Here is a 14,622-nt window from a genome sequence, read left to right as displayed (position 1 = left end):
ACTTCCGGCGGATGTTGGGGGGGGCAAGCCCGGAAACGGAAGTGAGCGGCGGGGCCAGTTGACCGTCACGGGGAGAGCGTCTGTACGCCGAGCGAGTCGAAGATGGTGAGTGAAACCCCCCCCCCCCATACCCCGGGCGACCCGAGTGGCCGGCGGGCTCGGGTCGGTGGCCGCAGGAGCAGCCCGCCGCCTTCCTGCCGTCCCCTCAGCAGCGGCGGGAGGAGGAGGAAGCCCGCCTCTCCCGCCATGATCTGTTGAGTCACGGGGTTCAGGGGTACTCGTGGCCGTCCGGGCTGGGCTCCGGCGCTGGTACCGGGAGCCGCGCCTCGGCTTCTTCCTCTTTCACCTCCTCTTCTCTCTACCCACCCACCAGCCGACCCCGACCTCGGTCCCTTCCTGGAGTCGGCGCCGAGGTGGCAGGGGCAAACCCGAAAGTTGCGGCGGTCTTGGGGTGGGGGCACCGCCCGTTAGCCCTTGGGAGTCGCGTCCCCCAAACTCCTCACCCGCCCTCGACCCTCGGAACCGCCTGGATAACAAACCCACAACTATGGGTCGGCTTTCCATCACTCTGCTTTTACTTTGCCAACATTTTGGGGAGTTTGTAGCATGTCAGGCGTTGGAGGGGGTAAAATTATATACTTGTTACTCCCCCTGTGTTAGCGTTGTTAGTGGAATCCTCCTCCCCCCTCGCCCCTTCTCTTTTTTCCTCTTCTTAAAAAAGTTTGCTATTTGGTAGAGATTTCCTGAATCGTCCGTCATTGCCCGTGACTCTTAATACCAGTCCAAATCTAGAAAGCTTCTGTTGGTGAATGGGCTTCCCTTGTAGCTCAGTCGGTAAAGAATCTGCCTGCAGTGCAGGAGACCCGGGTTCGATCCCTGGAGAAGGGAATGGCAACCCACTCCAGTATCCTTGCCTAGAAAATCTCATGGACTCAGGGTCCTGGTGGGCTGCAGTCCATGGGGTCCCAAAGAGTTGGGCATGACTGGGCGACTAACACTTACTTCTGTTGGCAAATACTGCTGAACATAGAAAAGAGGTTTTATAAACACTCAGAGGGACTTCCTTGGTGGTCCAGTGGCTAAGACTCTTGGTGTTATCCATGTAGGGGGCGGGGGTTTTTCCATCCCTGGTCAGGGAACTAGATCCCATATGCTGCAACTAAGAGCTGGCACAGCTAAATAAAAAATTTTAAGACACTCTGAAATAACTAGTGTTAACTTTTCATAGATTTGCTCCCCTCTTCTACTTTCTTAGAAACATTATGTACTGATCCCGATATTTTACAGAAGGGAATTGGCAAAGTGATAATGGGTAGAACCCAGAGATCACAATCCCCCTTTCTTTGTGCCTGGAAGAGACTTTTCTTGTGTCACTTTACAATAAAGCAGTCTGGGAGGAGGAGAACTGTGCATGTAGGAAATAACGTTTGGGAAGGTACAGTCATACAGCTCTAGTCCTGTAGGAGTTCAGATACCTGGAAGGATGAGTAGGCAGGGCCGGAAAGGTTCTGTGCCTTCATCACAGGCACCTGTTAGGTTAGTGACAAACACTAGATTCCAGCTTCTTTTCCTAATTGACCGTGACTTCTGTTCAGGGGAGTTGAAACCTGTTGTGCAGGTTCTTGAGTTCCAGGCTTTGGGCCTTGGACATTGTTTTTCAGACATTGAAAAGGCATTGACCAACCAGTGAAAGATTTTTTGTTTGTTTTTTGGTTTTCTCCCAGCTTTGTTGGAGGAGATTGCATGTCAAGCAGACTTTGCTGTGTAGAACTGGAAAATGGAAGCGTCTATGGGCAGCAAGACCCAGTAGAGTGCTCTTAAAGTTATCCAGGTGTGAGAGCCTGGATGCAATTAGTAGATTGGAGAAACCCTGGACAAACTACAGTACCTGACCCTAGTGAAATGCACGAATTGAAGTAAAACAGCAATTTGAAAAGCTAATTTCCCAGAGTAGTTTCTCCTAGAAGCTGTTGCTGCTGCTGCCAAGTCGCTTCACTCGTGTCCGACTCTGTGAGACCCCATAGACGGCAGCCCACCAGGCTCCCCCATCCCTGGGATTCTCCAGGCAAGAACACTGGAGTGGGTTGCCATTTCCTTCTCCAATGCATGAAAGTGAAAAGTGAAAGTGAAGTCCCTCAGTTGTGTCCGACTCTTAGCGACCCCATGGACTGCAGCCCACCAGGCTCCTCCATCCATGGGATTTTCCAGGCAAGAGTACTGGAGTGGGGTGCCATTGCCTTCTCCTTCTCCTAGAAGAGTATAGACTAAATACCAAACTGCTTGTAGCTTTTTGACATTTTTCTTCAGGATTGCAAGGATGTTGTATTCAGCACTAGATGGTTTAAACTCAGCATCTTGTGTTTGTTACATTTTTGTTATGCATGTATATTCTCTCTTCATTAGACTAAGCCCTAGACGCCAGATATGTATCTTCAGCATCTAGTAGAGTGAGTACCTGCCACATAGTAGATATAAATATTTGGTGATTAAATTACAGTGTAAATGAGTAGGGTGACAGAACACAAGTACCGCATATACAGTGAATCTTAGCGTTTTGTTTCTTTTTATTTAGGCCAGCCTGATTACGTGCGTTTATTTTTCACAGGTAGCACCCTCTTAAGGGAACCAAACGCTTTCTGAGATTCCGTTTTTTCTTTAGCTTCTGTGACCACTCTCTTCTAGCTCTTCTGTCCATTCTTAATTCCGTTTTCCTTGTTCTTTGTCCTTAAGGAATGGTACTCTCCAGGATTCTGTCCTCAACTTTTTTCATTCTGTGCTCATCATTCCAACGTAAAGAAAGGATCTTCCCAGTGAAAGTAAATCTGATCATGATCTGGTGCTCAATTTCAGAACAAAATCTTAATTTCTTTGCATATTTAAGCCTTTTCATTTTTCTTTTCACCAGCCTTTCTTTCTGCCCTACTCAGACATACAGTTAGCTGATCATCTCAAACTACTTGTGGCTTGTTCATTTATATTTTTATACCTTTACCCATGTTCTTGTTTTCCTGGAATGCCTTTCAGTCTGAGTGCACTCAGCTCAGGAATCCTTCCTGCCCCAAATTCCAGATTATTCACTGAACCTTGTGCATCTCTCTATGTGATGCTGAGGCTCATAGTAATGGCCTAGACTGTAGTCTCTTGGAGGGCAGAGACCTTATCTTTTCTCTGATGCTTAAACAGTATTTTTACATAGAGGTTCAGTGTGAGTTGTTAACATTTTTTTTAATACATAATAGTGTTTTTTATTTGTGTTGTAGAATGCCAGAGGACTTGGATCTCAGCTAAAGGACAGTATTCCAGTTACTGAGCTGTCAGCAAGTGGACCTTTTGAAAGTCATGATCTTCTTCGAAAAGGGTATGTAGGGGAGTTGTGACTTTGTTATAATATGTGAATTATTTTTCACAATATTCTTTAAATCTTTTGACAAGCCATAAATATGTATTTAATTTAAAAGATAGCAAGTAGTATACTTTAGACTAGAGGGAGGGAGGAGAGGAAGCATAAATGTTTCTATAGTGGAAGAAGCATTTTACCAGAGTACCAGGTTCCCAAGAAAGTGTGTCCTTCTAGGAGAGATTAGCCGGCAGCACGATTTGGTGGGATTCCTCTTTTTGCTCCTGATAACTTGGAGAGCCCTTTGTTCTTCATCTTATTAACTAAGGCAAATTGGGAGTAGTTCACTTTTCTTTGGGAGGTACTAGAACATAGCAGTAAAGAGCATGGGCTCTGGGTTTTGGTCATGACTCTGCTATTTACTAGATGTGTGTCCATGGGCAGATTACTTAACTGTTCTGTCTCATTGCCCTCACCTATGAAATAAGGCTAGTAATAGCATCTGTCTTTATTTTGAAGAATAAATGAGCTAATCCCTGGAAAATACTTAGACCAATATGTGACATTAAAGCAGTAAGTAAGTATTAGCTGCTCTTGTTTTTCATTTCTAGTTATAGCACAGTTGTACCCCTTCCCTTTATGTTTTCCTTTATGTTTTTATATGTTTAGGCCTCATTTTCTGGTACTGGTCTTTTTTCTTGGCAGATGGTTTTTTCTGTTTAGTCAAATATCCTCCCTACTGGGTACATACTGTATTTTGAATTTTATATTTACTTAGAAGGTATTTAGTCATAGAATGTCATTCTAATATTGGTCCCTGGAAGCAGACATAATGCCTCATTGTCTTTCCATTTTGTAATGAAAGATGCAGTATATTGCTTTTGGAATTGGAGATATAATTTGGTTTATAGTATAATCAAATTCATAAGCTAGCCACTAACCGAGTCCTGGTAATTTGGTTTTGGGTTTTGGTCCGTTCCCCCCACTCCCACTGCACATACACGAAATGCTCCTTTTTCTTCTCAGATTGTAAGATTACCATGAGCAGGACCATTTTCAAATTCCCAAATATGTACAAAGACAATATTTGATAAATACTGATGTTGCAGGATTTCTAAGGTTTCTTTCAGCTCTTAAATCCTGGTTGGAGAATAAGATGGTGATGTTTATATAGAGAGAGTGATAGGGACCCGTGGCCCGGTTCTAGCTATGTATCACCTAATATAGTACTTCGCATATAGTAGGTAGTTGGTAAATCTCAAACAAGTTTTTCAGTGTGTGTTTATCAAAAATATATTAACTATTGAATATGCATTAGATATGAACAGGAGAAATGTAGGTACTTTATGTAATAAAAGAATCACATCATCAGAGTAATAGTAGTACACACACTATGAAGTTTCTTCCAGATACAGAGCATCACTTAGCACCACTTTTTGGAGGGTTCTTCCCAGTTTATTGAGTTCTTGACCTCCAGGATCTATAATAGATATATTTACAACAATATATAGAATACTTGATCTTTTTTTTCCCTCTTAGTGTAGTTCTGTGAATATGTATTAATTCCCACAGTCACCACCACAGTCAGCATACAGAATAGTTTGTTCATCAGCCTCAAGCTCCCTGTGCCATTTCATTGTATGACAGCACTGATAGATAAGTGTGAGCCCTAGGTATTGAATGATCTATAACCTCCCTTTTAAATGTTTATTTTCAGTTTCTCTTGTGTGAAAAATGAACTTCTGCCCAGTCATCCTCTTGAATTATCAGAAAAAAATGTAAGTATGTTACCTGTGTTTTTATTTTTACCCTCTGGTAGAAAAATGATGTTAGTAATAACATGATTAAGACAATTCTGGTATTGAGCATTTGACTATAAAGAACATGAAGCCTTGTTTTCAATATCCTATGGAATAGGCTTTGGTTCACTAAAGCTCCCTTTCTACACCTTTTTCTCTGTCTTTTTTATGGACATTTCTAGAGGTTGGTCCACCTCTCCATTCCTCTCATAATATTTCCTCACTTGGTAATCTTTTTTATTTCTTTTATATTTTTCCCCTGCCATTTTTGCTATTGATATCCAAGCCCGACCTTCCAGCCTTGGATCTTTTTTTCAGGCCTTCATTTCCAAGTTACTGCTAGGCACAGGACGTACACAGATGGGTATGACATCATCCCCATCCTTTAGGGGCTGAAAATTTAGTGGGAAGATAAGCAGTGGATTGGGACTACCTGAAGCATTGTAGAGGACCACAGATGAAGCAGCCAAGCTATGGGAGGCTTTCTAGAAGAGGGGACATTTGAAAAGTTTTAGACTTATATTAGTCAGTTAAATAGGTGGAGAAAGGTCACTCCCAAAGGTAGGACATGTATAGATGTCCTGAAGACCACCTAAAGGGTTCTGTGTATGTGTGTGTCACATGGATGTCAGTGCTCATTGTTTTGAAAGCAGAATGTCACATTTAAAATTACGTGTTGTCTTTGTAGTTCCAGCTCAACCAAGACAAGATGAACTTCTCCACACTGAGAAACATCCAGGGTCTTTTTGCACCACTAAAACTGCAGATGGAATTCAAGGCAGTGCAGCAGGTGGGTTTCCAGGTGTCAGTTTGCATGCATCCCATCTGTGTGCTGAATTGATTGGGAGGAGTCTTCTTTTTGGTAAAAACTGTACAAACCTCACCTTCTCTTCTTCCCTGCAGCCTCTCCTACTTTCCCCCTGTTAGGATTTGATCTCCATTCCTACTTCATAGAGAAAAGCAGCTTTGAAATGGGAAACCCCTTCGATTAGAGGCTCAGTGTCTGGATAGTTACAGGCGTCCACTTTTATATTTCTCTCCTTCTGAGGAGTTACTTTGAATTTGTGCTGCCTCTAGGAATATCCAAGTGGAGGTGTCTAGTGGGCAGGTTGTATATCGCTGAATACACATGTTGCTCAGGAAGAAAATGTCCTTCCAGGTGTTTAAGAACTGTCCCCCATCTGTGCTCTAGATTCTGTCATATCACACTGCATTGATTCAGTGACTGCTGGATAGCTAACAAAGAACAGAAAAATGGAAAATTTGGTTTGGCTGCATTAAGGTTTGTTGAGTATGTGCCAGTGACTGCTGTGCTTTATAGCACACTGTGCTGCAGGTGTGAGGGAAAGGTGCTGCTGTCCTGTGCCACAGGTGTTGAACCAGGGTGAGACAGATCAGGTAACTAGGCAAGGCCGTAGGGTTGGTCAGTACTGAAAGCAGAGTTTGAACCTCTGACTCTATAGCCAGTGCTTTCTGCACTGTACTTAGGTACTGGTCTGCAGTATAAGTGAAGGTCATCCAGTCATGTCTGACTCTTTGTGACCCCCATGGACTATACAGACCATGGAATTCTCCAGGCCAGAATATTGGAGTGGGTAGCCTTTCCCTTCTCCAGGGGATCTTCCCAACCCAGGGATCGAACCCAGGTCTCCTGCATTGCAGGCGGATTCTTTACCAGCTGAGCCACAAGGGAACCCCAGTCTGCAATACATGTATTTAGTAATTGGAAAATGTAGATAGCACTAGTTCAGAATGGCATTGTAGTTTTTAAAAGCCCACAGATAACTTTGATCTTCATCTCTAGTTATCACTACTGTTTTAAAGGGTCATGACTTGTATTTGTGCTATGAGCATTACAGAACAACATACAAAATGAATAATCAGTTTATTAAGTGAAGTAATGCTCTCAGTGCATTTCTTCAGAATTTCTTCAGGAATTTGATTGTCCCATGTGTTTTAGAAACAAAGCATGATGTTAGATTCGAGAATTTTGTGTTTCATCACATTGTATGCTTCGGTTTTCCTGGACAGATGCAAAGGTCCCAAATAATGTGCAGACCTGATGGGATTATTAAGTATTAGTAAAAGCTTTCAATTTCAGTGTCTATATTTTGAATAAGGTTATGAAGAATTAAAAATATTCCTGTCCTCCCCCCCCAGTTAAATTGGTATTTTATTTAGTTTGTGAATTTTACAAATAATGAAGACACTGAAATGTGATCATGTATGTTTTTTCCTTTCTACTATTTCTAAGTTTGCTCTTTTATTCTTTTCCTAAAGGTTCAGCGTCTTCCATTTCTTCCAAGCTCAAACCTTTCACTGGATATTTTGAGGGGTAACGATGAGACTATTGGATTTGAAGATATTCTTAATGGTAAGTGTCATTCCATACCTTTTTCTGGAGCCCCAGTAATTACAAGGCAACAGCAGCAAACGAAACCTACTATGTCTTTGTCATCATATAGCTTATAGTTGATAAAATTCACTTGTGTTTATTCACTGAAATAAGATAAAATTTAATGGTAATAACTGTTCTTTAACTGGTTTTAAAAGTGAAAGATGTCTATGGAGTTCTGAGATTATAGTCATTTCAGTCAACCATTGACAGTCATTGATTTTATGTCCTGAGGATAAAGTCTGATGTGTGAATCCAGTATGATATTCTTAGGGCAGCTTAAACAAGGATTGTTGTTGCAGTATTCAGAACATTTGTGGGATATAACTAGCTTTAAAAACATCTAGAAAAAAATGAAAGGTTTCTTCAGAAATACCCTCCTTGTCCTCCTAGATGTGTTTCTGTAGATGGTGAATACTAAAGAAAAAAATTTTTATAAGTTTCTCTGGATGATTGTATTATGTTTGAGGTCAATGACTTTTAATTAAGAACGTGTAGCATCCTGTTATTTTCTGGTTCTGAGGAAAGAGAGCAAATACAGTTCTGTCCAGTATCGTCTGTGCTCATTGTGCCCCAGCAGTTCAGGAGAAACAGAAAAACGAAGCAGGATTAAATTATACTAGTTTCGCTCGGCTGCCGATGTTTGGTAAGGAAGTGCTGTGGACACAGCAGAAGTCTCATGAGCCTCTTCTGGGAGGGCACTTTTTGAGTGCAGGAAACCTCAGATTCCTAAGCTTTTACATTTAGTCCTCATTTAAAACAAGTAAGGTGAACAGCTAGGCCTTGCCTTAGCTGTTCCTTCTGCTTAGAATACTTTCCCCTCACTTCTCAAGTCCCAGTTTAAATGCCACCCCTTCAGAGAGGCCTTCCTTGACTGCTCAGTCTAACGTGCTCCCAGTTACCCTGTCACCTCACTTTAATTCTTTGCATATCACTCTTCTGGTATTTTCTTGTTTCTTATTTGTTTTCCCAACTTAAATACAGGCTCCAGGAGAGCTGGGGACTTTGTCTTGTTCACTCCAGGGCCTCCTAAGGTGCCTGGTTCATGCTGAGTGAGAAAAGCTCTGGCTCACCACTTTCTCCTCATCACCTTTGATACAGAAGGAATTTTAAAGTCTACAGTGAGGGAGTACTGTGTTAATCTAAGTGCAATATGAAGACTATTAAACTGGGATGAAAATCCGTACATTTTTTTAAAGTGTTGGAGGTGATGAAGGTTTTGCTTGCTTGCTCATCAGAGAAGTACTTGGCCAACAAAAATCTGCACGCTATGTTATAAGGAAGGGAAGAGATGTGAGACTTTTTCCTAATGCTGAATGTGGCCTTCTGTTTACTCCCTTCCTGTCACTTGAAGATGAGGAAACTGAAACTGACCAAGGTGACTATTCCTGCCTGGGAGGACCCTCCACGGGCTGGGGCCTTGCTCACCAGCACAGGGTGTGCTGTCTTCTAGGGCAAGTGTTTTATCAAATCAAAGGCTTAGACAAGCAGAGTTTCAAGGAAAGATGGCATTATATAAATGAGGATATTCTTTAAGAATTGAGAACATTACAGCCGAGACTCACGTCCTCCATGATTAATTACCCCCAACCCATCTCCCTCCTTCCTTCCCTGTTTGGTTGCTGCTTTTAGTTATTGGATGTCCTTCCAGACTTTCCATATGAAATCAGAAGACATTTGTCATTGCTTAGTATTTATCTTTTAACACAGTTGGTTTCGTACTGTGTGTATCTTACAGGAGGTATGCTGCATCAGTGCCTGTGTTGAGGGATGCGTGCTTCTCTCTCTCTCTCATTAACATGAAGCACTGCTGCAGCAGACACCTTTGTTCTTTGTACTCCTTTGTAAACATACTTTTGGGTTTTGGATGCCCTTTGTATACATAGTCCTCTACTCTGTTAATAATTGTAGCAAACTCTTGTATATCTAACCATTTATTAATAATTATAACAGTATCAGCTGTTGCTGAGGCTACTATGTTGTGTGACAAGTGGCCAGAGTCAGGATTCCTGAACTGATAATGACACAGTCATCTCCAGTCTCAGGAGGTCCAGTGAGGAAATATCCAAATCGATTTGTTACTCTTGATAATCATTATTTGAATGATTATTTATTTTAACAAACTGTTTTATAGTTTAATTCATTGGGTATCTATTCTGTTTCTTGTTCTGTGTGGAGGAGTAGAGGGCAAAAAAAAGAAAACGCTTTGTAGGAAGCTTACTGTTGATATTCATTTTATCTTAGGTGCATTATCACAGTTAAAGTAAGACTTTTTGTCTGACTCATCAATACAGACAAGAGAGAAGATTCCTAAGGTTTTTTTACTCTAGGATTCTGGTTTGTGTATATATGTGTTTGCAACAGAGCACAGAATGATAGAGATGAAATTGTAAATTACATTAAGGATTACTTAATCTCTTAGCGATTGTTTCTAGACTCAACTTGGAAGCCACTGGAAAATTTAAGAACTTTGAAACATGAGAACTTTTTCAATCTATATTTTCTTTTAAAATCCACTGAATTGAGGTATAGTCGACATACAATGGAATGCATCCATTTTACAGTGTCCAGTCTGTTAATTTTAGTAAATGTGTGCAGCTGTGGAACTGTCTCCTCAATCAAGATGTAAAATGTTTTCATCATCCCCCAAGTTTCCTTGGTCCTTTTGCTCCTCCACCCTTGGCCCCAGGCAGCCAGCGGTATATTTTCTATCACTTTATATTTGTTTTGCCTAATTTAAATTTTCATCTGAGTAGAATCAGAGAATTTATCTTTTTTTGAGACCCTTTAACATGTTTATTTTTGTTTCTTTTCAGACCCATCACAAAGTGAACTAATGGGAGAACCGCATTTGATGGTTGAATATAAACTTGGCTTACTGTAATGCCATGTGCTGTTCATGGAAGTAGAGGGGCTGCGTCTTGTTTATAGTTGTCTTTTTCCTATAATTTGATGTGCACAACATTAAAAGTACTAACACATGAGAATTGTTGCCTAAATATCTGTGATCATTTGAAATTATTTGGGTCATTGCTTTATGTGATAATTGAAAGCACTCAAGGGAGTTGGTTTTAAAACTTCTTATTTATATGAAAGCAACAGCTTTCTAGGTCTTTAAAAAAAATGTTACTAATATAAAACTGTGCACAGGTTCCAAATCAGCCTATTTTCTAGTTATTCCATAAATTTAATTTGAGTAGTTCTGAGCCTGCAACCTTTATGGTAGCATCTTTCAGAATAAACATCTATAATTGATTTTAGTGGCAATATTTCAAAGTAAGGACAGAACAAGACTATTAGATTTTACCTTATTTCAGTATAGTCCATTAATACTCAAAAGAATAATACTTGCTTTGTTGATGCTACGTTAGAATTATAGATATATTCTTTGATTCTTTCAGGTTTTTGATTTTGGTATTATCTTTAAACTGAAAACTTAAACAACCAGGAGATGTCAGTTTTAAAGTATAGTACTGCATAGATTTATGTATCACAAGATGCTTAAATTTAAAAACATAACATTCATGTACATACACATGCTATCTGTCCATGAACAAATTCCATGATAGTTTGTTTAAACATAAATCTTCCCTATGGTGGTTTGTTCTTAATAAGGTATTTTTTATGAACCTAGTTTACAGAAATTAAAGATTATCTGTTTCTCAGGAACATTTTTATTGTGTGAGTCACTGATTTATGACTGAAGGCAATGTTTCCCTCCACTCTGGGAGGTGGGGGCGGGTCATTGAACAACATCTATGAAAGGTTTGGGTTGTTACCACTTTGGGAAAGGGTTTCCAGCTCGCATCTGGTGCTTGGAGGCCAGGGATACTACTGAATATTGTAGAGTAAAAACTGCTCCTGACTGTCGAGATGAAGTGTAAAACTGTTTGCCAGCACAGTCTTTGCCACCCCACTTTACACTTAAATTATGAGAAAATATAGAAATAATGAAGGTTCACTTGTTTCTAAATGTGTTGTCTTTCAGCTAATTGTTAACAAAAGTTGGAGATTTCTGTGCCTTAGTTGAAGAATCTTAGATACCTTTCCTGACCAGTAGAGGGTACTATGAAATTAATGAACACAGTCTAAATGGTAAAGCTGATGCTTTAAACACAGAAATGGACATGATTAGTGCCTATTTTCTGAAGGTCTTTTGCTTCCTCCTCTCTGCCCCCCACCGCTTCCTCTTTAACCTTCTTTGTGTTTATGCCAATGATCCTCATCCCTGGGTGTGTGTAAAATCACCCGGAAATTTTAGGGGAAAATGTTCGTATCAGTCTGAATCTCAGTCCCAGTAGGACAAGTCTGGAGTGGATCCCAGGAAGTCTGCTTACTTTTGAAAAGCTCTCTGATTTATATGCTTGCTTTCCTTTCTTTGCTTGTTTTTGCCTTTATATTAATGACATTTGTCAGCACTAGTTAATTCTTTGGGTGTACCCCAGTGCTGAAATAATTGCTACTATTTCTTAGTCTCTGCAGTCCATAGTATTTACCTGGAGTTGGGATAATTTGGGTTCCTTCATAAAGTAAACTGCAGGTTCCTCCGAGTTAACTTTGCTTAGGTGTCAGGCTCTTCAGTTAGGCATTTTCTTTTTTCAGATGCTGTGATTTTTCTTAAGGAATCAGTTTAGTATTTGAGGAGTCTAATAATAGAGTTACTTCACAGGCTGCTGCCTGATTAAAATTAATTTTATTAACACTAAAATTCACAATAAAAGACTAGAATGTAGTTCTGTGTTATGTTTTTTTAAATATCTGTGAATAAAGGAACTTGTGGGTTTTACTGTCTCAAAGTATTGGGTGGGTTGGCAAACAGTTGAGCACTGGCACATTGCAGGGTGGCTCTTCCAGTGAACACGCCTCTTCACACCTATCCTTGTACAAAATACGTATGACAGGCTGATCACTATAATCAGTGTTTCTTTCTACACTGGGTATAATTCCTCTTTCACAAGTAGACGTAAATATAACCAGTGCTTTCATGCATTTTGTTACTCCTTGGAATATAGACATTGCAAGAATAGAAGATAGCCTGAACAAGTAGATTACTTTCAAAACAGAAAATATAGTGTATAATTTAACACTGGAATCTGCAGTTGGGTGAATCTAAGTTTAACAAAGCTTTGGGCATCAGAGGACAGACACTGAAGCCATACTCACAGAAAACTAGTCAATCTAATCACACTAGGACCACAGCCTTGTCTAACTCAATGAAACTAAGCCATGCCCGCGGGGCAACCCAAGATGGGCGGGTCATGGTGGAGAGATGTGACAGAATATGATCCACTGGAGAAGGGAATGGCAAACCACTTCAGTATTCTTGCCTTGAGAACCCCATGAACAGTATAAAAAGGCAAAATGATAGGATACTGAAAGAGGAACTCCCCAGGTCAGTAGGTGCCCGATATGCTACTGAAGATCAGTGGAGAAGTAACTCCAGAAAGAATGAAGGGATGGAGCCAAACAAAAACAATACCCAGCTGTGGATGTGACTGGTGATAGAAGCAAGGTCCGATGCTGTAAAGAGCAATATTGCATAGGAACCTGGAATGTCAGGTCCATGAATCAAGGCAGATTGGAAGTGGTCAAATGAGATGGCAAGAGTGAATGTTGACATTCTAGGAGTCAGTGAACTAAAATGGACTGGAATGGGTGAATTTAACTCAGATGACCATTATACCTACTACTGCAGGCAGGAATCCCTCAGAAGAAATGGAGTAGCCATCATGGTCAACAAAAGAGTCCGAAATGCAGTACTTGGATGCAATCTCAAAAATGACAGAATGATCTCTGTTTGTTTCCAAGGCAAACCATTCAATATCACAGTAATCAAAAGTCTATGCCCCAACCAGTAATGCTGAAGAAGCTAAAGTTGAATGGTTCTATGAAGACCTACAAGACCTTTTAGAACTAATGCCCCCAAAAGATGTCCTTTTCATTATAGGGGACTGGAATGCAAAAGTAGGAAGTCAAGAAACACCTGGAGTAACAGGCAAATTTGGCCTTGGAATACGGAATGAAGCAGGGCAAAGATTAATAGAATTTTGCCAAGAAAATGCACTGGTCATAGCAAACACCCTCTTCCAACAACACAAGAGAAGACTGTACACATGGACATCACCAGATGGTCAACACTGAAATCAGATTGATTATATTCTATGCAGCCAAAGATGGAGAAGCTCTATACAGTCAGCAAAAACAAGATCAGGAGCTGACTGTGGCTTAGATCATGAATTCCATATTACCAAATTCAGACTGAAATTGAAGAAAGTAGGGAAAACCACTAGACCATTCAGGTATGACCTAAATCAAATCCCTTATGATTATACAGTGGAAGTGAGAAATAGATTTAAGGGACTAGATCTGATAGATAGAGTGCCTGATGAACTATGGACAGAGGTTCGTGACATTGTACAGGAGACAGGGATCAAGACCATCCCCATGGAAAAGAAATGCAAAAAAGCAAAATGGCTGTCTGGGGAGGCCTTACATATAGCTGTGAAAAGAAGAGAAGCGAAAAGCAAAGGAGAAAAGGAAAGATATAAGCATCTGAAGGCAGAGTTCCAAAGAATAGCAAGAAGAGATAAGAAAGCCTTCCTCAGCGATCAATGCAAAGAAATAGAGGAAAACAACAGAATGGGAAAGACTAGAGATCTCTTCAAGAAAATCAGAGATACCAAGGGAACATTTCATGCAAAGATGGGCTCAATAAAGGACAGAAATGGTATGGACCTAACAGAAGCAGAAGATATTAAGAAGAGCTGGCAAGAATACACAGAAGAACTGTACAAAAAAGATCTTCATGACCCAGATAATCACGATGGTGTGATCACTGACCTAGAGCCAGACATCCTGGAATGTGAAGTCAAATGGGCCTTAGAAAGCATCACTACGAAAAAAGCTAGTGGAGGTGATGGAATTCCAGTGGAGCTATTTCAAATCCTAAAAGATGATGCTGTGAAAGTGCTGCACTCAATATGCCAGCAAATTTGGAAAACTCAGCAGTGGCCACAGGACTGGAAAAGGTCAGATTTCATTCCAATCCCAAAGAAAGGCAATGCCAAAGAATGCTCAAACTACCGCACAAT

At 40.6% G+C, this 14,622-nt stretch overlaps 1 protein-coding gene across 1 annotated transcript; it reads left to right on the top strand.

Moving 5' to 3' along the window:
- Nucleotides 1-10: 10 nt before the first annotated feature.
- Nucleotides 11-11,200, top strand: POMP (proteasome maturation protein). The gene is made up of 6 exons (XM_027557506.1): nucleotides 11-105; nucleotides 3,261-3,358; nucleotides 5,055-5,115; nucleotides 5,825-5,926; nucleotides 7,417-7,510; nucleotides 10,348-11,200. Exons 1-6 carry the CDS (start codon nucleotides 103-105, stop codon nucleotides 10,413-10,415), a joined length of 426 nt encoding a protein of 141 aa, XP_027413307.1. The 5' UTR covers nucleotides 11-102; the 3' UTR covers nucleotides 10,416-11,200.
- Nucleotides 11,201-14,622: the final 3,422 nt, after the last annotated feature.

This window comes from Bos indicus x Bos taurus, chromosome 12 (genome assembly GCF_003369695.1).
Source record: "Bos indicus x Bos taurus breed Angus x Brahman F1 hybrid chromosome 12, Bos_hybrid_MaternalHap_v2.0, whole genome shotgun sequence".
Taxonomy (NCBI): domain Eukaryota; kingdom Metazoa; phylum Chordata; class Mammalia; order Artiodactyla; family Bovidae; genus Bos; species Bos indicus x Bos taurus.
Note: the sequence above shows the minus strand (reverse complement) of the source record. Positions and strands in the feature narration are given on the sequence as shown.